The sequence below is a fragment of the Mobula birostris genome, chromosome 18 (genome assembly GCF_030028105.1).
Source record: "Mobula birostris isolate sMobBir1 chromosome 18, sMobBir1.hap1, whole genome shotgun sequence".
In the NCBI taxonomy this organism is placed as follows: Eukaryota; Metazoa; Chordata; class Chondrichthyes; order Myliobatiformes; family Myliobatidae; genus Mobula; species Mobula birostris.
Window position 1 is genome coordinate 3,274,695 of NC_092387.1, and position 24,814 is coordinate 3,299,508.

Genomic DNA, 24,814 nt, shown 5'->3' on the forward strand with positions numbered 1-24,814 from the left:
CGAGACTGAGTTTTGCATTGTGATAAAACAACCTACAGTCAGTAAATATAAGAATTCTGTACCTGTTTTTGCCCAGCATAAGGACACGAAGTGACTTCAGAGAAGAAAGACCTGAGATTTCCTCAATCTGATTGTTGTATAGATCCAAAAAGATAAGGTGACGCAGATTGGAAATGTGCTCTATCTGAGTAATCAGATTGTGCTGGAAATTCAACAGGCGAAGTTGCTGCTCACCCTTCAGTATCGGACAGACTGTTAGATTTCGCCTGGTCAACAAATAAAGATTTGAATTTGCTGATGGAAGATAATGAATTAGGTATTCAGTTCAGTAAAATACTATCTAGGAAGTTGATTTCCACTTCAACAAAAGCTGTGCATTTAAAACAAACTTAAAATCTGAAAGCTCAAATAATTGATTTTTAGAGATAGCTCAGTTATTTTCTACTGAACATGCTGGATCATTGATGTCTATTTAGTATTTCAGTAATATATGAGAAATGTTGTAAATCTATTGTTTAAGCATTCTTGTTCATTTAAGTCATTATGGGTTATATGCAAAAGTAAGTGAATTGCATACGTCATAACGCTTCCATGTGGTAAGTGCGCACTTCGCTTAAAGTAAACATGAAGTTAGAATCACACTTCGGACTCCCATCTTTTCCCTTTAATTAGTTGAATGTTTTAGAATTACAAAATATAATAGTGGTGACAAGGTATTTTTAAAACAAATCTGAGATGATGACCTACCTGTTAAAGCGCAGTGAGATGTTCGCGTTTTTAAAAAAGCATAGTGAGAAGCTGTCCAGTAGAAAAAAAGCAGGGCAGCATGTATTCTTCAGAAGAGAAGACAGGATTGAGTTTAAAAAGGCAGAAAATGGATTCATAGGTTCATAAACAGTGAGTACCAGGTTATAATAATCATTTTAAAAAAGCAGAAACTAGACACATTCAATTTTAAAGCAAATGGAATACCAATGAGAAGCAAGTGCCAAGTGTACTGAGTGCATTGGATTTAAAGGCATACAGTTTGCTTCAAAGTTTAACTATTCCAATCATACCAGCCGAAATGGCGTTAGCCAATATCATGAAAGTAATGCATTCATAAGTTGAATCAAAAGGAAGGGAAGTCCATTTCAGTGTACATAGCTGAATAGAAGTAGTCGTCTAAGCATTGTGAATTCAGTATGAGCTTCATGATGCACTGAGAGATCAATTAGTTTGTGGAATCTTACAAGAAAGCATTCAAAAATGGTACATAAATGAAGCACAACTTATATTTAAAAGAGCAGTTGCAATAGCTGTATCTATGGAAACAACAGACAGAGACACAATTGAGTTACAGTCAGGAATGAAACTGAGCATGAACAAAAATGCAATGTCTAAACAGAAACCGGCCTGGTCAAACAAATTGTGTTACCATTATGGCAGAGGCTTAGATACACCAGACCAAAGCAGATTTAAAGGTGAAACTTGCAAAAAAATGGAGGTCACACAAAGAGCATGTCGGGCAGTAAAAAATAAATGGACTGCATAGGGAAGAGAAAAGGCTAAAAAGTCAAGTTTCAGTTTCAAAAAGAGCAGTAATCTGCATGTTGTTGATAACACGGTAACTGTCTGAGTAGACTTGAGATTTACCATGTGAAAACTAACATGAGACAAGCAATATGGCTTACACCACACCAGCAGTGAAAGGTAAATCAACTAAAATGGAATTGGACACTGGCTCAGCTGTTTCAATCATCCCACAAAATTTACTATGCTGTGGATGCCTGTACAGTAGTTAATTCATATTGTATACTGTTTATATAGTTGAGATGCATTCTATATTGAGTTGGAGTTTATAGCTAAGCAGGAAGGGGTGTTGTGTATTTGATATTTCAGTAATATTTGAGTAACATTGTAAATATATTATTGTTCATTTAATTCATTCATTCTGGGCCAAATGTAAAAATACATGAATTGTATATGTCGTGAGGCTACCAGGTGTAAAGTTCGTGCCTCGCTTGAAATAAACACAAAGTTAGAATCACATTGCGATTCCCATCTTTTCCTTTTAATTATTTTAATGTTTTGGAGTTACAAAACACAATAATCATGACAATCATAATTTACAATAAATATCACTGAGTGTTTCTAAAAAATGCTTGCATACCCACTTCACTTAGTGTAAAGATTCATTTACATTTTGCCAATGAAATGGGAGCTAAGGGTTCAAAGTTCAGTCTTTGTAGCTTATTGAAAAACAGTGCACTTTGGTAGGCATATGAATTGACCTTTCATAACTCATGTAGAAACATTGGTTGACATTAATCCACTGTAGTTCCAAGAGGTAACTCCGTTGAATGAGGGGTCTGACAGTGAATATGTCGAACTTGGATTTCAGTCATCATTAACACACAACACACTCCTTATTCCACTCCTCTCACTTCAAACAATTTATTTGAATTTGTAATGTTTTGCAACTCCAAAACATAAAACTAATTGAAAGGAAGACATCAAGTCACTTTTTATTGTCATTTCGACCATAACTGCTGGTACAGTACACAGTAAAAGCATTTTGAAGATACTAAACTGAATCTTGCAGATATTCAGCTAAGAACCTACAAATGGGAAAAAAATAACTCCTTTGATAATGAAACACACATCAAAGTTGCTGGTGAACACAGCATCTGTAGGAAGAGGTGCAGTCGACGTTTCAGGCCGAGACCCTTCGTCAGGACTAACTGAAGGAAGAGTGAGTAAGGGATTTGAAAGTAGTTGGAGGGGGAGGGGGAGATCCAAAATGATAGGAGAAGACAGGAGGGGGAGGGATAGAGCCAAGAGCTGGACAGGTGATAGGTAAAAGGGGATACGAGAGGATCATGGGACAGGAGGTCCGGGAAGAAAGACAAGGGGGGGGGGGGGGAAACCCAGAGGATGGGCAAGAGGTATATTCAGAGGGACAGAGGGAGAAAAAGGAGAGTGAGAGAAAGAATGTGTGCATAAAAATAAGTAACAGATGGGGTACGAAGGGGAGGTGGGGCCTTAGCGGAAGTTAGAGAAGTCGATGTTCATGCCATCAGGTTGGAGGCTACCCAGACGGAATATAAGATGTTGTTCCTCCAACCTGAGTGTGGCTTCATCTTTACAGTAGAGGAGGCCGTGGATAGACATGTCAGAATGGGAATGGGATGTGGAATTAAAATGTATGGCCACTGGGAGATCCTGCTTTCTCTGGCGGACAGAGCGTAGATGTTCAGCAAAGCGGTCTCCCAGTCTGCGTTGGGTCTCGCCAATATATAAAAGGCCACATCGGGAGCACCGGACGCAGTATATCACCCCAGTCGACTCACAGGTGAAGTGTTGCCTCACCTGGAAGAACTGTTTGGGGCCCTGAATGGTGGTAAGGGAGGATATTCCTGCACGCATGCAGAACTCGTTGACTTTATTCCTATTCTGGTATCTGTCCCCCACTTTTCCTTCGCTACATCGACAACTGCATTGGCGCTGCTTCCTGCACGCATGCAGAACTCGTTGACTTTATTAACTTTGCCTCCAACTTTCACCCTGCCCTCAAGTTTACCTGGTCCATTTCCGACACCTCCCTCGCCTTTCTAGATCGTTCTGTCTCTGTCTCTGGAGGCAGCTTATCCGCTGATGTCTACTATAATCCTACTGACTCTCACAGCTATCTGGACTATTCCTCTTCTCACCCTGTCTCTTGCAAAAACGCCATCCCCTTCTCGCAATGCCTCCATCTCTGCCGCATCTGCTCTCAGGATGAGGTTTTTCATTCTAGGACGAGGGAGATGTCTTCCTTTTTTAAAGAAAGGGGCTTCCCTTCCTCCACTATCAACTCTGCTCTTAAACGCATCTCCCCCATTTCACATACATCTGCTCTCACTCCATCCTCCCGCCACCCCACTAGGAATAGGGTTCCCCTGATCCTCACCTACCACCCCATCAGCCTCCGGGTCCAACATATTATTCTCCGTAACTTCCGCCACCTCCAACGGGATCCCACCACTAAGCACATCTTTCCCTCCCCCCCCCCCTGCATTCCGCAGGGATCGCTCCCTACGCAACTCCCTTGTCCATTCGCCCCCCCCATCCCTCTCCACTGATCTCCCTCCTGGCACTTATCCGTATAAGCAAAACAAGTGCTACAGATGCCCTTACACTTCCTCCCTTACCACTATTCAGGGCCCCAAACAGTCCTTCCAGGTGAGGCAACACTTCACCTGTGAGTCGACTGGGGTGATATACTGCGTCCGGTGCTCCCGATGTGGCCTTTTATATATTGGTGAGACCCGATGCAGACTGGGAGACCGCTTTGCTGAACATCCAGGCTCTGTCCGCCAGAGAAAGCAGGATCTCCCAGTGGCCACACATTTTAATTCCACATCCCATTCCCATTCTGACATGTCTATCCACGGCCTCCTCTACTGTAAAGATGAAGCCACACTCAGGTTGGAGGAACAACACCTTATATTCCGTCTGGGTAGCCTCCAACCTGATGGCATGAACATCGACTTCTCTAACTTCCGCTAAGGCCCCACCTCCCCCTCGTACCCCAACTGTTACTTATTTTTATACACACATTCTTTCTCTCACTCTCCTTTTTCTCCCTCTGTCCCTCTGAATATACCTCTTGCCCATCCTCTGGGTTCCCCCCCCCGCCCCGTCTTTCTTCCCGGACCTCCTGTCCCATGATCCTCTCGTATCCCCTTTTGCCTATCACCTGTCCAGCTCTTGGCTCTATCCCTCCCCCTCCTGTCTTCTCCTATCATTTTGGATCTCCCCCTCCCCCTCCAACTACTTTCAAATCCCTTACTCACTCTTCCTTCAGTTAGTCCTGACGAAGGGTCTCGGCCTGAAACGTCGACTGCACCTCTTCCTACAGATGCTGTGTTCACCAGCAACTTTGATGTGTGTTTCATTATCAAAGGAGTTATTTTTTTCCCATTTGTAGGTTCTTAGCTGAATATCTGCAAGATTCAGTTTAGTATCTTCAAAATGCCATTCAAGCTCATTTTCTGGAATGACTGAAACAGCCCCCATCCAAGCTGGTATCCAATTTAATTAATCTGCCGTTTACTTCTGGTGTAAGCCATATTGCTTGTTTCATGTTAGCTTTCTCACGACAAATCTCAAGGCTACCCAATCCTGCAGCACTCTCTTCATTTCAGATCTTTCATCAACAGCGTGCATGCCTGCTTCGCTGCCGCTGCTACTGTGCAATCGAGAATCTCCGGAGGGGAAGGCCCAAATCCTCGGCTTTGCCTATTGCCTGTTGCTGGGGCCAGGATCGAAACACTCGGCAGAGATGGTGCTCGGTGTTCCATGTCAGAGAGCTGGTCGGAGGCTCGGAGTTTTTGGACGGACTTGGGAGTCAGACTGTGGTCGGATGCTTCCAGGATGCTGCATCAGCAAGTTTGCGGCGCTGGAGGTTCACTGTCTGCGTGAGATGATGGGACTTTCGAGAGACTTTGAGACTTTTTACCGTGCTCATGGTCTGTTCTTTATCAAATTACGGTATTGCTTTGCACTGTTGTAACTATATGTTATAATTATGTGTTTTTTGTCAGTTTTTCAGTCGGTTTGTCTTGTGTTATCATTCTGGAGAGAGACCATCATTTCTTAATGCATGCATTACTAAATGACAATAAAAGAGGACTGCGTGTCCTCATAATCTAATATTAATGCTCCTTTTGAAAGTGCAACTTGACATCTTAGCTTTTTCTTTTTCCTGCAGTCCATTTATTTTTGTCTGCCTGACATGTTCTTTGTATTTGTCCAACTTTGTTCTACTATCTGGAAGTTTCACCTTTAAACCTGCATTGGTCTGGTGGATGTAGCCCCTGCCACACAATATGTTCGGCCTGGCCTATTTCTATCTAGATGCTGCAATTTTGTTCATGCTCACTTTCATTCCTGACTGCAAGTCAATTGCAACTCCGTCTGCTGTTTTCATTGATGCAGCTATTGCAATGGCTCTTTTAAATGCAAGTTTACTTCAGTTAGGAACATTTTTGAATGCTTTCTTATAAGATTCCACAAACTAAACAAACATTAAGCCCAATGAACCGACAATGCTCTGTCTCTTCAATTCAGCCACGTACACCGTAATGGATTCCCTTCCTTCTGATTTTGCTTATGAAACCTACAGCATTCTGCAGTCAACAATGGTTTTGGTTCTAAATATTCCTGCATTACTTTCACAATATCAGCAAAGTTCATTTTGGTTCATCAGCAGTTCAACTTCAAATCAAACTGTATGCCTTTAAACCCAAAGCACACAGTAAAACTGGTACTCACTTCTCATTGGCTATTTCATTTGGTTCAAAATGGTGGTCAATCTGTTGCATATATAAAATCCAGTTATCAGTTGTGAAATCAAATGCATCAATCTTTCCAACATAGGCAGTCATTTCTGCTTTTTAAAAGATGATTATCACCTAGTACTCACTGTTTATGAACCCGCAAATGCTTCCATTTTCTGCCATTTTAACTTGATTGACTTACCTTGTGCCAAGAACATGTCCTGCTCTGAAGGAAAATAAACGTGCTGCACTTTTTAAAAAACTCGACAATCTCTAGCTGTGCTATTGGTTCCTTAAGGTTGTTATAGCCGGGGGTGATATAGGGACAAGCTCCCACTACCTATTAAATGCTCCCAATGGTGTGGGCCTCAATAGCCTTTGACAACCAAGTCCAGCTTCTGGCCTTCATGTGCGGCTTAACTACTAAGCCCAGTGAAACCGTTTCTTCTGACAGAATGGGCAAAGGCAGGTTACTGATGCCTTAAAACCAGTTGCTTCGGACTGATGGGGCTCATCAATTGTGGTTGGCAGCTCATCTAGGACAAAGAAAACTGTGATCTCAAACTTCTGCTGCCTTGCAGCTATACCCACTCTTGGGGAAGGTTCTGGAAGTAAACCCAGAGCCGGAGCCCCTAAGACAGTCCAACATCGAGTCCAATGTTGACTGGCAACTCCTGCATTGCTGCTGGTACCAAACTGTACTGGTCTCTGCTGTTCCTTTGCGTTCATCAGATGTGTGGAGAGGGGTAGCTCTCTGCATGGGCAACAGTTTGCTCTCCAGATTGTACTGCCCAGGCTTGTGTAGCCAGACATCTAGGATGCAATATCCATGGTCAACTCCGACCGATGGAGGCCTCAATTTTTTAAATTTGGAACGTGTCGCTGCAGTTCAACATGTAGGTAATCATCACAGGTTCCTTAAAAACTTCCTCCTTGTCAGTGTTACGCTTTGAACTCCAAACATAAAACTAATTGAACGCAAAAGGAGCTGGGAGGTAAATCTATTTTTACTTTAAACAAGACACACACATCGAACACAGTGACGTGATGTCATATGCCATTCATGCACTGTATCATAATTAATTATTTAAACAAAGAAAGCTTAATCAAACAATATATTTACAATATTACTGATATATTAAATACATATCAGAATTGTTTGCTAGTTTACGTTGTAATGCTTCCTGGACAGTTTTGGCTACATTATTTAATTCAAATTATTGGATAATTTGATATTTTAACCAAAATTATCACTGAAATTCTATCAATAATACATTTTTAGCATTATTTTATGAGCATGAAATTTAAGTTCAAAGTAAATTTATTATCTAAGTACCTATATGTCATCATATACTAACCCTCACTAAATCTGCGCAAATATAAAAATAAATAAATAATTAAAAAAATAAATACATCAACAACAAAGGACATGAGATGAAGAGTCCTTCAAAGTGAGTCTCCCACACTATCACCAGCTTTATCTGCTCAAGGGATCTCCCATCCACTGCTACCAACTTTATAGTTCCCACACCCACTTCCCGTTTCTACCTACCTACCCAAGATCCACAAACCTGTCTGTCCAGGTAGACGCATTGTCTCAGGTTGCTCCTGCCCCACCAAATTCATTTCTGCATACCTCGACAATGCTTTATCCCCCCTTGTTCAATCCCTTCCCACCTATGTTCGTGACACTTCTCACGCTCTGAAATGTTTCGATGATTTTATGTTCCCTGGCCCCCACTGCTTTATTTTCACCATGTCCAGTCCCTATATACTTCCATCCCCCATCATGAAGGTCTCAAAGCTCTCCGCTTCTTTTTGGATTCTAGACCTAACCAGTTCCCCTCTACCACTACTCTGCTCTGTCGAGCGGAATTAATCCTTACTCTTAATAATTTCTCCTTTGGCTCCTCCCACTTCCTCCAAACTAAAGGTGTAGTCATGGGCACCCGTATGGGTCCCAGCTATGCCTGCCTTTTTGTTGGCTTTGTGGAACAATCCATGTTCCAAACCTATTCTGGTATCTGTCCCCCACTTCTTCTTCAGAACATCGACAACTGCATTGGCGCTGCTTCCTGCACGCATGCTGAGCTCGTTGACTTCATTAACTTTGCCTCTAACTTTCACCCTGCCCTCAAGTTTACCTGGTATATTTCCAACACCTCCTTCCCCTTTCTAGATCTTTCTGTCTTAATCTCTGGAGACAGCTTATCTACTGATGTCTACTATAAGCCTACGGACTCTCACAGCTATCTGGACTATTCCTCTTCTCACCCTGTCTCTTGCAAAAATGCCATCCCCTTCTCGCAATTCCTCCGTCTCCGCCGCATCTGCTCTCAGGATGAGGCTTTTCATTCCAGGACGATGGAGATGTCCTTTTTTTAAAGAAAAGGGCTTCCCTTCCTCCATCAACTCTGATCTCAAATGCACCTCTCCCATTTCACACTCTCACTCCATCCTCTCGCCACCCCACTAGGAATAGGGTTCCCCTTGTCCTCACCCACCACCCCACCAGCCTCCGGGTCCAACATATAATTCTCCGTAACTTCCACCACCTCCAATGGGATCCCACCACTAAGCACATCTTTCCCTACCCCCCCCCCTAGTCTCCGCTTTCCACAGGGATCACTCCCTAAGTGACTCCCTTGTCCATTCATTCCCCCCACATCCCTTCCCACTGATCTCCCTCCCGGCACTTATCCTTGTAAGCAGAACAAGTGCTACACATGCCCTTCCACTTCCTCCCTCACTACCATTCAGGGCCCCAGACGGCCCTTCCAGGTAGGCAACACTTCACCTGTGAGTCGGCTGGGGTGATATACTGTGTCTGGTGCTCCCAGTGCGGCCTTCTATATATTGGCGAGATCCGGTGCAGACTGGGAGACTGTTTTGCTGAACACCTAACCTCTGTCTGCCAGAGAAAGCAGGATCTCCCAGTGGCCACACATTTTAATTCCACGTCCCATTCCCATTCTGATATGTCTATCCACGGCCTCCTCTACTGGAAGGATGAAGCTACACTCAGGTTGGAGGAACAACAGCTTATATTCCATCTGGGTAGCCTCCAACCTGATGGCATGCACATTGACTTCTCTAACTTCCGTTAATGCCCCACCTCCCCCTCATACCCCATCCGTTATTGCCCATCCTCTGGGCTTCCCCCCTCCCCCTTTCTTAGTCATAGTCATACTTTATTGATCCTGGGAGAAATTGGTTTTCATTACAGTTGCACCATAAATAATTAAATAGTAATATGTAAATTATGTCAGGAAATAAGTCCAGGACCAGCCTATTGGCTCAGGGTGTCTGACCCTCCAAGGGAGGAGTTGTAAAGTTTGATGGCCACAGGCAGGAATGACTTCCTGTGACGCCCTGTGTTGCATCTCGGTGGAATGAGTCTCTGGCTGAATGTACTCCCGTGCCCAACCAGTACATTATGTAGTAGATGGGAGACATTGTCCAAGATGGCATGCAACTTCGACAGCATCTTCTTTTCAGACACCACCATCAGAGAGTCCAGTTCCATCCCCACAACATCACTGGCCTTACAAATGAGTTTGTTGATTCCGTTGGTGTCTGCTACCCTCAGCCTGCTGCCCCAGCACACAACAGCAAACATGATAGCACTGGCCACCACAGACTCGTAGAACATCCTCAGCATCGTCCGGCAGATGTTAAAGGACCTCTGTTTCCTCAGGAAATAGAGACAGCTCTGACCCTTCTTGTAGACAGCCTCAGTGTTCTTTGACCTGTCCAGTTTATTGTCAATTTGTATCCCCGGTATTTGTAATCCTCCACCATGTCCACACTGACCCCCTGGATGGAAACAGGGGTCACTGGTACCTTAGCTCTCCTCAGGTCTACCACCAGCTCCTTAGTCTTTTTCACATTAAGCTGCAGATAATTCTGCTCACACCATGTGACAAAGTTTCCTACCATAGCCCTGTACTCAGCCTCATCTCCCTTGCTGATGCATCTAACTATGGCAGAGTCATCAGAAAACTTCTGAAGATGACAAGACTCTGTGCAGTAGTTGAAGTCCGATGTATAAATGGTGAAGAGAAAGGGAGACAAGACAGTCCCCTGTGGAGCCCCAGTGCTGCTGATCACTCTGTCGGACACCCAGTGTTGCAAGCACACGTACTGTGGTCTGCCAGTCAGGTAATTAAGAATCCATGATTCTTTCTCCCTAGGCCTCCTGTCCCATGATTCTCTCATATCCCTTTTGCCAATTAACTGTCCAGCTCTTGGCTCCATTCCTCCCCCTCCTGTCTTCCCTCATCATTTTGGATCTCCCCCTCCCCCCTTCAAATCTCTTAATGGCTCTTCTTTCAGTTAGTCCTGACGAAGGGTCTCAGCCCGAAATGTTGACTGTACCTCTTCCTATAGATGCTGCCTGGCCTGCTGCGTTCACAAACATGTTGATCTTGTTTACTCATCTAAATTAATCCCACTTACACATAGGACTAGAGATGATTCTACTATCTCCTCTGGGAGCAAGATGCAAATATCTATCATTATCTGTATAATAATATTTTTGCCTCAAAACCCCTTTAAAAATCCCTTCCTTTCTTCTTAAACTGACCCAAGTTTTTGATGCTCCTTCCGTGGGAAAATTATTCTGACTACTTACCCTAGCTGTAGTCTTACAAATTTATATACCTCTATTTAGTCACCTTTCAACCTTCTTTTAGTATTGGAAAATCAAGTGTTAGCTTATCCAATTACTCTCCATAAGTGAAATCCTCTAATATAGCCCATATTCTAACAAATCTCCCCTGTACTTTCTTCAGTGCAACCACATTCTTCCTATAGTGTGGTGACCAGAACTGCATATAGTATTCCAGGTGCAGTCTTCTAAAGTTTTATGAAATCCAGTATAATGCCCCAATTCTTACTCTCACCATGGCATATATTCTCTTTTTCCTCACACTGTTATTCACATCTTCTTCTTCTGTAGTCAACTGAAATTATCCTCATTTGGAACTCAACCATACCCAATGGGTTAAAGTGACATCTTCATATTTCTAATCACACTTACTCTTTCAGGCCAAACTTGGATAGTCACAACCTCAATATCCTATTCTATTTTTGGATGTCAGCTTCTACCTCTGTAATATCATTCATCTTTGCTTTACCTTAGTCCACCCTGATGGGCTCACCCTCCATTGTCCAGGTGCTAAAAATACTTTCATATTCCAAAATTATACTTACCTGTCTAAATTCAGACTATCAGAATGCTCTGCCCGCTGCTCAGGTGTACGATACACAACAGGTATTCCAGGCGCTGAAGGAAGCTCGGAGAAAATGACATTGTCACCTAGGAGATAATAATGGGGCTGATGATATAGAAATCTTCTTAATAGAGAAAAAGTCATTACAGGAAAGAAAAGCATTCAGACAAAATAAATAATAAGGATCCCCAGAATTAGCTACTTCCACAAGTTAGTAATTCAGCACTACTTTGAATGAAAACTTTTGAGTCCTTAACAAAATCTGAGCCCCAGTTGTCTGCTTCTACTGTTATATGAAATCATGGCTATTCAGGGTGTTCTCTTATCCATCTCACAACCTTGTATATCTCTGCCTAAGAAACAAACACGAGAAAATCTGCAGATGCTGAAAATCCAAAACCACTCACTTAAAATGCTGGAGAAACCTTGCAGGCCAGATATCATCTATGGGAAAGAGTAAACAGTCAACATCTCAGGCCGAGACCTTTCATCTGGACTGGAAAGGACGGGAAGAAGTCACAATAATCAGGTGAGGTGAGGAGAGGAGAGGGAAGTAGTACAAAGCGGTAGGTGATAGGTGAAACCAAGGGGGGAGGGGGTGAAGTAAAGACCTGGGAAGTTGATTGTGGAAAAAGATGAACAGTTAGAGAAGGAGGAATCTGATAGGAGAGGACAGAAGACCATAGAAGAAAGGGAAGGGGGAGGAAGGGGAGGAGCACAAGGGGGGGTGATGGGAGGAAAGAGAAGGTGTGAGAGGAAAACAGGAATGGGGAATGGTGAAGTACTGAAGGGGGGAGCAATTACCGGAAGTTTGAGAAATCGATGTTCATGCCACCAGGTTGAAGGCTATCCAGATGAAATACAAGGTGTTGGTCCTCCAACCTCATCCTGGCAGTAAAGAATTGACATATAGGAATAGGAGTGGGAAGTAGAACTGAAATGGGTGGCCACTGAAAACTTCCTGATGAAGGGTCGCGGCCTGAATCGTCAACTGTTTACTCTTTCTCAGAGATGCTATCCGATCTGCTGGAGAAATATCTGTGCAACCCAAATTTAAAATGATCCATCTACAGCACATCATCCCCACAACCCATTCACCAGCCTTCAACCTCAACAATATTTTGTTCAGATTTCCATTTCCTTTGTGTAAAGAAATGATTCAAGTAGCAACAGATTCAAGCTGAACAAACAGAACATAACCAGAATCAGATTTATTATCACTGACATTGTTGTTGTGCAGCAGAAAGAGTGTGAGAGTTAAAAACTATGAAAAGTTACAAATAAATAAATAGTGGAAAAGAGGAATAACAAGGTAGTTTTTGTGGGTTCATGGTCAGTTCAGAAATCTGACGGCAAAGAGGAAGCAGCTGTTCATAAAACACCGAGTGTGGGTCTTTGAGAAAAAAGTATGTTTGAATTTTCAGAAAATCTTTGTGAAGAGGATTTTAAATCAAATCAGAGTGAATATTGTTCTGGGGAGTAATACCCAACCTGGATTAAGGACAGGTTAACAAACACAACATAGAGTGTAAATAAATGGGTCATTTTCAGATTGGAGCGTAACACGGATTCAGTGCTAGTGGTCTGGCTGCTCACAACCATTATCTACGGTAATCAAGAGGGAATTAAGTGTAACTTATGAAAATTTACTGATTATACACAGCTGAATGTCAGTGAGTGCTTTAGGGAGAATGCAAGAGGACTTGGGAATATAGACAGCTGAAGTGAGCTAATGGCAGAGCAGATGCAATATGTGGAAAAATGTGAGACTACTTCAGTGGAGAAAGGTTAATTAGTGAGAGACTGAAAACTCGTTTTTGTAAAACATCTTGTACACAAATCACTAAACACTAACCTGCAGGTAGTGCAAGCAATTTGGAAAGCAAACACAAGAGTGAAGCCATCTCACTCCAATTCTACAGGGGTGTGGTAAGACCACACCTGGAATACTTGGGGTAGCTCTGGTCTCCCAATCTATGTAAGTATTAATTAAGATAAATGAAATGCAGTGAACATCCACCACATTGATTTGTGGGAATCTGAGTCTGTCTTATAAGTCGATGATATCTTTAGTTTATTAGAATGAGAAGCGATCACATTCATTTAAATATACAATTTTCTTATTCTCATATTCCTCTAAACCTTTGCTATCCTTGAACCTATCCAAGTGTCTTTAAAATGTTGTAATTAAACCTGCCTCCACCATTTCACTTAGCAGCTCATTCATATACCCACTATTTGTGAAAAACATGTACCTCAGGTCCCTTTTTAAATCCTTCTCATCTCACAAACCTATACCCTCGAGTTTCAGAATTTCAGCCCACTACCAGTCACATGCATCCACTCTGGAATATAACTCTCCACTACCACCATCTATCAAGCCAATCTTGCATCCAATTGTCTGCGAAGAACAAGAATTTCAGGTTGTATATTGTATATATTCTCTAATATTAAATGGAAGTATTGAACTAGCTAGCTCACCCTTGATCCCATATGATCTCACCTTCTCCATCAATCCACCATGCATGACCATGTCCAAAGCCTTTCTAAGGTTCATGTAGACAACATCTACCATTCTGCCCTCATCAACCTTCTTGGTCACCTCTTCAAAATAATCAATTAAATTCATGAGATAACTTTCATGTACAAAGCCACACAGTTTATCCCTAGTCTTTGTCTTCCCAAATGCAGATAAATTATCTTTCAGAGTCTCCTCCAGTAACCTACCCACCACCAAAGTTAGGTTCTCTGGCCTGTAGCTCCTTGGTTTGTCCTTTCAGCCCTTCTTAAATAAAGTCATAACATTACCATTTTCAGGTCATCCAGTACATCACCCCAGATAAGAAAGACACAAGTCTCTGCCAGGGTCCCAACAATTTCTTTGCCTTGTCTCCCACTATGTCCGATGGCACTTGGTTGAGCTACAGGGACTTCCGTCATTGAGTGTCAAGACAAACATAATAGATCTCTTTGGAGATTGATGGATGTGGGTTCAGTACAGGAAAATGGTGTTGAAGTAACTTATTGAGCAGGCAGCCGGGTTAAATGGCCTGCTTCCCAAGTTCGAAAGTTGGGTGTTTGGATTTGGATACAGTTCCAGTTGGGTTCACAAGTGACTGCATCTGCTGGAATCTAGAGTGAGGGTTCTTATCCTGGGGTCCACTGACCCCTAAGGGGTCCGTAATCTTAGGTGGGAAAAAAATTTACATTTTTATTTTCACTAACCTCCAAATGAAATTTACCCTTTCCTTCAATGATGAATGTATGTAACAAACCACAGTATTATTAGCAGTACCTGTGAATTTGTCATATTTTCATATCACATTACAGTTGTTACAAATACCTCAAAATATCATTTACTACTCATCACCATTTCAAAATTACAGTAGTTATACGACTAACTGCTAGATCAAATGTGACCAATTGGATGTCCAATACAACATGTGTTGCTTTGTCAAAGACCACACCAAAGTTTAATGTTCTTATCCAAACTAAGCAACAACAGCCTTCACACTGATATATATTTAAAAATTAAAATTTAATTTTAACTTGTCTGTATTTTAAATGTGTAGTCTTGTTACTTAATGCATTAAGAAGCAAATATATTACTATATCACAAATTAGCTTTTTAAATATTTTGATAACTATATTTCAATACAGGAAAATGACAATAACAGATCCAGATAAAGTATGTGAGAGGTGGATTCAGTATATAGAGCAGCTTTCTGAAGATAATAGAGGGGAACCCCCAGATATTAAACACTTGCCCACCTATTACCAAAGAAGAAATAACTAAAGTAATGTAAAGCATGAAACATGGTAAAGCCACTGGACCTGATGAAATTTCAGTGGAAATGATACAAGCCCTAGAAGATCTGGGCATAGATATTCTTTCTGAACTGTTTAATCGCACATACAAGTCTGGTGTATTGCCTGACGATCTCTTGAAATCAGTATTTATAACTCTGCCAAAAATTCCTAGAACTATTGACTGTGAAAATTATAGAACAATCAGTCTTATGAGTCACATAATAAAGATCTTGTTGAGAATTGTTCTGAGTCGAATTAAAAATAAGTTAAGGCCAGAAACTTCTAAACTGCAATATGGGTTTATTGAGGATTGAGGATAGAGGAACTAGGAACACAATTTTCTTACTACGAATACCTTCAGAAAGGGTAATTGAATATCAAAATGATGTCTTTTTATGTTTTATTGATTTCCCTAAAGCATTTGACAAAGTGCAACATGAAAAATTATTTCAAATTATCGCTAAACTAAACATAGACGGAAGGGACCAACAACTGCTTCAAAATTTATATTGGAATCAAACGACTGCAGTAAAAATTGATGATAATATAAGCAGTTGGACTAAAATTCAAAGAGGAGTTAGACAGGGATACATTGTCTCACTGGAATTATTTAATATCTATAGCGAAATGATTGTCAGAGAAATAGAAGACCTAGATGGGATAAAAATTGGAGGTGTCAACATCAACAATATAAGATAAGCAGACAATACCACCCTAATAGCAAGTGCTGCAGAGGACCTACAAATCCTCCTAGACATAGTACAAACAAGTGCAGATTTTGATCCAATCATCAACTGTAAAAAAACGAAGTGTATGGTAATATCAAAACAGCAGGATACTCCCAAATGCCAGTTGTACATCAGTAACCAAGAGATTGAACAAAAGATCAGCTTTAACTACCTTAACAACAGGAATTCTGCAGATGCTGGAAATTCAAGCAACACACATAAAAGTTGCTGGTGAACGCAGCAGGCCAGGCAGCATCTGTAGGAAGAGGTGCAGTCGACGTTTCAGGCCAAGACCCTTCGTCAGGACTAACTCAAGGGTCTCGGCCTGAAACATCGACTTTAACTACCTTGGTAGTTTTATATCACAAGATGCTAGAAGTAAAGTAGAAATAAAAAGAAGAATTGCCATTGCCAAAACCAACTTCCAAAAAATGAAACCCATTTTTACTAATAGACACATTTCTATGACAACAAGGCTTAGGCTATTAAAATGTTACATTTGGTCAATCTTGCTGTATGCTTCCAAAACATGGACTATAACACCAGAACTCCAAAGAAACTGTGAAGCAACAGAAATGTGGTTTCTTAGAAGAATGCTGAAAATATCATACAGAGATAGGGTAACTAATGAGACAGTACTCCAACGTGCCCATACAAAAAGATCTTTAATGAGAACATTAAATGAGAGGAAACTTAAATTCCAGGGCCGTGTCATCAGAAAGGGAGAAATAGAATGCCTTACATTACAAGGCCGTATGCCTGGGAAACACGGTAGAGGAAGGCAAAGAAGAAAATATATGGACACTGTGAAAGAACTAACAGATCTAAGTGTGCAAGATATCACTGACGCTGTGAGGGGTCGTTCAATGTGGGGAGCCATGATCGCCCAAGCCTGTAACGCGCAAGGCACATGAAGAATAAGATTTCAATACAATTGGTTTCATTTGTAATCCTATGTATTTTATTTGATATATTTAAATACAAAGAAGGGTCCAGAGGCTTAACCGGACTGACAAAGGAATCCATGGCATAAAAAAAAAATTTAAGAACCCTAATCTGGAGGAACTCAGTGGATCAAGCAGCATCTGTGGGGATAAAATAATTTGTATCATGTCGAGACTTTGCATTAATTCTAAGGATGGGGAGGGAAGAGTCCATTCATGGTTTGTACAGCTGTAGCAAAACTTCCACCCCTAATTCAGACCACATGAGATGGGACTTATTTCATGAGACATTTTTAAAACAGAAGGAGAATATTTTATGAATGTGAAGCACCTGGTAAGTATGGCAAGGTTCCCTGACCATGCGAAGGGGAAGGCACAGCGCTTTGACAGCCCTGTCGAGACCTGCATTTTATTGAAGCGGGACTATGCGAAGGCACATCCGCAGCTATCCCCTTCGATAACGGTTCTGAGTAGTGGTGGAGTAGATCATCATGGCATGTTCCTTCTGTGAACAACAAAAAAAAGTAGCACCTGCACAAATCAAGCCTTCCTCCCCATAAGCTTCCTCTCAAGGTCTGACCACCTACATTCAACTAATAAGTGAATTTATAAAAAATAAACTAATTTTCAATTACAACAGAAAACAGAACACAGAGTTGCCCACGAATAGGGAATGGAATTTTTACTCAGTTGCTCCCTGAAGTTCATATTTTTTCATAATTATGTTCTTTTCTGAGTTGCTTGTGCACAGGACAGCTCACCTGTTCTGTGCTGGGGCATTCCCCTACGCTACCAGATATTAATATGAGATTCAGTCACATTGTTAATACTTTCAGGACACCAATGAAACAATCGAACAATTTGGCCTGAGATCCTTTATCAGAACTGATGAAGAATCTCATCCCAAAATGTTGACCATTTATTCCCCTCCATAGATGCTGCCTGAATAAGGCCACGATGGCACCGGTGAGCCACAGCCATGTGCTGCAGGCTGCTTTTCAGAAAGATGGTAGCAGAGCCTCAGAACCCAACTACCAGGTTCAGGAACAGTTATGACCCCTCGACCATCAGGCTCCTGAATCAGAGGGGATAACTTCACTCAACTCAACTTGCTGATCACCGAACTGTGCTCACAGCCTATAAGCTCACTTTGAAGGACTCTTCATCCCATCTTCTTGATATTTATTGTTTTATATCCTATTTTGTACTTTCACATTTTGTTGTCTTTAGCACACTGGTTGTTGTCTATGCTGTTGGGAGCGGTCTTTCATTGATCCTGAAGCAACACACAAAAAATGCTGGAGGAAACTCAGTAAACCAGGAAGCATCGATGGAAATGAATAGACAGTCAATGTTTCAGGCCAATCCTTCCTCAGGACTAAGAAGGAAGGGGGAAGATGCCAGAATAAAAAAAAAGTAGGGTGGGGGGGGGGAGAAAGAGGCTAGCTGGAAGGTGATAAGTGAAGCCAGGTGGGTGGGAAAGGTGAAGGACTGAAAAAGAAGGAATCTGACAGGAGCGGAGAGCAAACCAGAAGAGAAAGGGAAGGAGGAGTTGATCCAGGGGGAAGTAATAGGCAGGTGAGAAGAGGTAAAAGGTCAGAGTGGGGAATAGAGGAAAAAGGGGGAATTTGTTTACCGGGTGGAGAAATTGAAATTCATGCCATCAGTTTGGGGGCTACTCAGATGGCATACAAGGTGTTGCTCCTCCACGCTGAGGTTGGCCTCATCTTTGCATAACATGGAGTGACATGTCAGAACAAGAAAAAGGAAATGGAAATAAAATGTTTAGCCACTTGTGGTGGATGGTGCAGAAGTGCTCAACAAAGTGGTCTTCCAATCTACAATAAGTCACACCAATGTAGCCACATCGGAAGCACTGGACACAATAGACAATCCCAGCAGATTCACAGGTGAAGTGGACGGCACCTGGGGCCGTGGATGTTGGTAAGGGAGGTGGTGTATAGGCAGGTATAGCTGTTGCAGGGATAAGTGCCGGGAGGGAGATCAGTGGAGAGGAATGGACAAGAGAATCATGGGGGGGGGGAGAATCCTTGCAGAAAATGGGGGTGGGGGGGGAGAGGTAAAAATACCTTTAGTGGTAGGATCCCTTCAGAGACGGCGGAAGTTTCGGAGGATGATGTGCTGGATGCAGAAACTGATGGGATGGTAGGTAAGAACGAAAGGAACTCTATCTGTGTCAAGGCAGCAGGAAGATGGGGTGAGCCCGGATGTACACGTAATGGAGGAGATGCAGGTGAGGATGCAGCAATAGTGGAAAGAGGGAGAGTTCGTACTTTAAAGAAGGAAGACATCTCTGATGTCCTGGAATGGAACTGAATGGAAAGCCGTGTCCTGAGAACAGATATGACAGAGATGAACAAGCAGAGAAAATGGAATAGCATTTTTAAAGGAGATAGGGAGTGAAAAGGTACAGTTGGGGTAACTGTGGGAATCAGTAAGTTTATTAAAGATGGTGTATTTCATTGATTCTATTATGTTTCTTGTACACAAGAAAACGAATCTCAGGATTGTATATGGTGACATATATGTACTTCGATAATAAATTTACTTTGAACTTTGACCTGCTGAGTTCCTCAAGCATTTTGTGTTCAAGATTTCTAGTATCTGTATAATCCCTCCTGTTTAATATTAATAATTTCCTCGAGAGAAAACTGAGCAAATCAGAGAGATTATACAGAACTCCAGTTTCAAAAGTTGAAAAGGACTTTGTTTTATGGACATAAAAGAGTAGGGTACATACTACATAGAACTAGGGGGAAATGATAAGAGAGTTTGAACACTGCAACAAACACTGAACTACGATCTTATCAATTGTAGCAAAGAACTTAGAGCACAGAATTAGAGACACGAAAGAAAGATGTATATTTGTACAGCACTTCCCCCGTTGCAAACCACATTATAAATTCTAAAGTAGCATCAATGATGTAATGTATAATCAAAGCAGCTAATTTTTACACAGCAAACTCCCACAAAACAACAATATTCTAAAGACCAATAACCAAAATCAAGGGATAAAGAACGCCATTGGATAACTCTTCTTCACAGTACTGAGATGGGATTGTTAAGTTAAAGGAGCAGCTGGGCCCCAGTTCAACATGTCTAACAGACAGGATCTCTGTCTGAGCAGCACTCTCTTAATATGTGCTGGAGTGTCAGACTGGAATTTGTGTGTGTGGATCCTGGAACCTATCAAACTTTGAATCAAAGGCAAGAACTCTACCTACCAAACCTGCTTTGAGATCAGTAGGTTAAAAACTTGAGGAAGTTGACAGAAAAGTTGCATGGCCAGCAATGGAGAAGCTATAGACCAAAGGTATCTCTGTAATTCTCTCTACACCCACTGATAAACCAGTCAAAGTTAACCCACAGGAGACTCTGTTCGAGCTTAACATTCTCAAATACTTACTACAAAACATTTTCACATCTGTTCAGTATGTATATGTAAATTGAATCATTTCTAATTATAAACAGCATACAGTGACATAACTGTTAAAATGGGGAAAGAATACACAGATACAAAAAGTCACTCACAGACATCAAAAATGCTGGAGAACATGAGAAGTAACAGAAATAGGCCATGAGCCCTGCTCTGCTTTTCAATGAAACAGAGAATATGATCTTACCCTGACACCCAGTGGCCACTTTATTAGCTACACCTGCTCGTTAATTCAAATATCCAATCAGCCAATCATGTGGTTGATAAAGCATGTAAGGGTTAACACTTCGTGAAACAGTAGCAGCCTGTTTTCTGAAAGAAACCGCTGATGATCAGCAGATGTGCTAAGCCATATTTCTTCCTGAAGGTAGTGATCTAGGGTTTCAGGATGCTTATCTCCTTGTGCACTCATGCGTAGAGATAGGACCACTCTAGCCTGTTTCTGTATGTTCTGTCCATTATGTCTATCTTGTAATTTGTCTTTCGGGGCTGTCATGTAGTGGATAACTTTGACTCCAGCCTGTCTTGTATGGTAGGTATCATAGAAACATAGAAAACCTACAGCACAATACAGGCCCTTCGGTCCACAAAGTTGTGCCGAACAAGTTCCTACCCTAAAAATCACTAGGCTTACCTACAGCCCTCTATTTTTCTAAGCTCCATGTACCTATCCAAAAGTCTCTTAAAAGACCCTATCATATCTGCTTCCACCACTGTCACTGGCAGCCCATTCCACGCACTCACCACTCTCTGAGTAAAAAAACTTACCCCTGACATCTCCTCTGTATCTACTCCCCAGCACCTTAAACCTGTGTCCTCTTGTGGCAACCATTTCAGCCCTTGGAAGAAGCTTCTGACTATCCACACGATCAACGCCTCTCAATGTCTCATACAACTCTATTAGGTCACCTCTCATCCTCCGTGGCTCCAAGGAGAAAAGGCCGAGTTCACTCAACCTATCCTCGTAAGACATGCTCCCCAATCCAGGTAACATCCTTGTAAATCTCCTCTGCACCCTTTCTATGGCTTCCACATCCTTCCTGTAGTGAGGCGACCAAAACTGAGCACAGTACTCCAAGTGGGTTCTGTCCAGGGTTCTATATAGCTGCAACATTACCTCTCGGCTCCTAAATTCAATTCCACGATTGAAAGCCAATACACCATACGCCTTCTTAACCACAGAGTCAACCTGCGCAGCTCCTTTGAGCATCCTATGGACTCGGACTCCAAGATCCCTCTGATCCTCCACACTGCCAAGAGTCTTACCATTAATACTATATTCTGCCATCATATTTGACCTACCAAAGTGAACCACTTCACAATTATCTAGGTTGAACTCCATCTGCCACTTCTCAGCCCAGTTTTGCATCCTATCAATGCCCCGCTGTAACCTCTGACAGCCCTCCACACTATCCACACCACCTCCAACCTTTGTGTCATCAGCAAACTTACTAACCCATCCCTCCACTTTGTCATCCAGGTCATTTATAAAAATCACGAACAGTAAGGGTCCCAGAACAGATCCCTGAGGCACTCCACTGGTGACCGACCTCTATGCAGAATATGACCCATCTACAACCAATCTTTTGCCTTCTGTGGGCAAGCCAGTTCTCAATCCATAAAGCAATGTCCCCTTGGATCCTATGCCTCCTTACTTTCTCAATAAGCCTTGCATGGGGTACCTTATCAAATGCCTTGCTGAAATCCATATACACTACACCTACTGCTCTTCCTTCATCAAAATGTTTAGTCACATCCTCAAAAAATTCAATCAGGCTCGTAAGGCACGACCTGCCCTTGACAAAGCCGTGTTGACTATTCCTAATCATATTATACCTCTCCAAATGTTCACAAATCCTGCCTCTCAGGATCTTCTCTATCAACTTACCAACCACTGAGGTAAGCCTCACTGGTCTATAATTTCCTGGTCTATCTCTACTCCCTTTCTTGAATAAAGGAACAACATTCGCAACCCTCCAGTCCTCTAGAAGCTCTCCTGTCCCTATTGATGATGCAAAGATCATCGCCAGAGGCTCAGCCATCTCCTCCCTTGTCTCCCACAGTAGCCTGGGATACATCTCGTCCGGGCCTGGCGACTTATCCAGCACATCCCCTTTCTTAATATCTACATGCTCAAACTTTTCAATCTGCTGCAAGTCATTACTATTATCACCAAGATCCTTTTCCACAGTGAAAACTGAAGTATTCATTAAATACCTCTGCTATTTCCTCCAGTTCCACACACACTTTCCCACTGTCATATTTGATAGGTCCTATTCTTTCACGTCTTATCCTCCTGCTCTTCACACACTTGTAGAATGCCTTGGGGTTTTCCTTAATCCTGCCCGCCAAGGCCTTCTCATGGCCCCTTCTGGCTCTCCTAATTTCCTTCTTAAGCTCCTTCCTGTTAGCCTTATAATCTTCGAGATCTCTAACATTACTTAGCTCTCTGAACCTTTTGTAAGCATTTCTTTTCTTCTTAACCAGATTTATTACAGCCTTTGTTTACCATGGTTCCTACACCCTACCATAACTTCCCTATCTCATTGGAACGTACCTATGCAGAACTTCACACAAATATTCCCTGAACATTTGCCACATTTCTTCGATACTTTTCCTTGAGAACACCTGTTTCCAATTTAATTTTCCAATTTCCTGCCTGATAGCCTCATAATTCCCCTTACCCCAACTAAACGCTTTTCTAACTTGTCTGTTCCTATGTCTCTCTGTAAAGGAGATAGAATTATGATTGCTATCTCCAAAATGTTCTCCCACTGAGAGATCTGACACCTGACCAGGTTCATTTCCCAATACCAAATCTCCTCTTGTAGGCTTATCCACATATTGTGTCAAGAAACTTTCCTGAACACACTTAACAAGCTCCACCCCATCTAAACCCCTTGCTCTAGGGAGATGCCAATCTATATTTGGGAAATTAAAATCTCTCATCACGACAACTCTGTTATTATTACACCTTTCCAGGATCTTTTTCCCTATCTGCTCCTCGATATCCCTGTCAGTATTGGGCGGACTATAAAAAACACCCAGTAAAGTTATTGACCCCTTCCTGTTCCTAATCTCCACCCATTTGTATCTGAATAAATATATCTGTGTTGTAAGGGGAATTGTTAGTTAAATGGTGGATTGGGCAGGAACAGTCACAGACAGACTGTTCCTGTTTGAGTGACTAACTGAGTAAGCCCCGGGTGCTTTGAATAAAGAGTTTGTACTTATACGGTCTCTGAGTGACTTTATCCGGATTCAATTTCCACATGGTAGCAACTCAATGCATTAAAGCATGCAGACAAAACATCAGAATGGGGAAGAAATGTAAGCTTAGTAACTTTAACTGTGAAATGATTGTTGGTGCCAGATGAGGTGGTTTGAGTATCTCAGAAACTGCTAATCTCCTGGGATTTTCATGCACAACAGTTTCTAGAGTTTACAGAGAACAGTGTGAAAAACAAAAAGGAAACACCCAGTGAGTGGCAGTTCTGAGGGCAAAAACACCTCATTAATGAGAGAGGTCAGAGTTTGTTTAATATACAATTGTGTCTTTAAAACACTTAACTTATAGAAGTTCCTTTTTATAAATTCATTTTTATCTCTGTACCACAGAAAGGCTAGTGTTTATTGCCACCAACAGTTTCCTCTGAAATACTGTAAACCCTCAGTAGGATGGGATTTCCAGGATTCTGTGAAGCGCCTGCAATACATAATTTTATTGAATGACCACACTCTCCATGATGGCCTGTCATCGCAATCTCCCCATGTCCTCTGGCCTCTCTGTGATGAACAGTCATGGTACTGTACCATCTCCCTGAAGTACAGGTGATGCCCTCCATCTTCTCTTTGATAGTTTAGGCATCGATTTCTACTCTTGCCTACTGTGGGATCACAATGTCCTCTACCCTCAACCACACTCACTCTGCCCAGATCCTTGTAACTTCGTAAAGTTTAAAACCAGTTTGTGTGTCATTATATCGAGTGCTCAGTCCCCTTAACCTTTCAATGCATGCAAATAAAATCTATCAGATACCATACCTGGTTTGCCATGGAAATTCTTGTCACCTTCTACATTCAAAAGCTTGTGTGAGGGAAGGAGCTCCTTGTTTACTTTATAATCAAGCTGCAAAGTAATAAAAGATAGAAATATACTTCTGTGGTAATTTAGCCCCTTGAATTCAGAATGTCATGATTTTGATCACAAAAGAAAATCACAAATAGCTGTAAGATAATAGGAAAGTGAACAGAATTTCACCAGAAGGATCAAGAATTAGAAGACACAGAAGGAAGATTTAGCACAATGGACAGGCAAAGACAAAAATTTATGCAATAA

The 24,814-nt window shown here is 41.9% G+C and overlaps 1 protein-coding gene across 6 annotated transcripts in view; it reads right to left on the reverse strand.

Moving 5' to 3' along the window:
- LOC140211781 (leucine-rich repeat-containing protein 49) overlaps positions 1–24,814 on the reverse strand; it is a 127,315-nt gene that overhangs the window by 92,611 nt on the left and 9,890 nt on the right. For 5 of the 6 annotated variants that reach the window (XM_072281925.1, XM_072281928.1, XM_072281927.1 and 2 more), the window contains exons 3-6: positions 24,520–24,604; positions 17,350–17,523; positions 11,517–11,622; positions 63–266 (exon numbers count right to left, since the gene is read on the reverse strand). In XM_072281925.1, coding sequence (XP_072138026.1) covers positions 63–266; positions 11,517–11,622; positions 17,350–17,523; positions 24,520–24,604 — 569 coding nt within the window. The remainder of the gene's footprint in view (positions 1–62; positions 267–11,516; positions 11,623–17,349; positions 17,524–24,519; positions 24,605–24,814) is intronic. The other variant, XM_072281930.1, reaches the window with a different exon arrangement.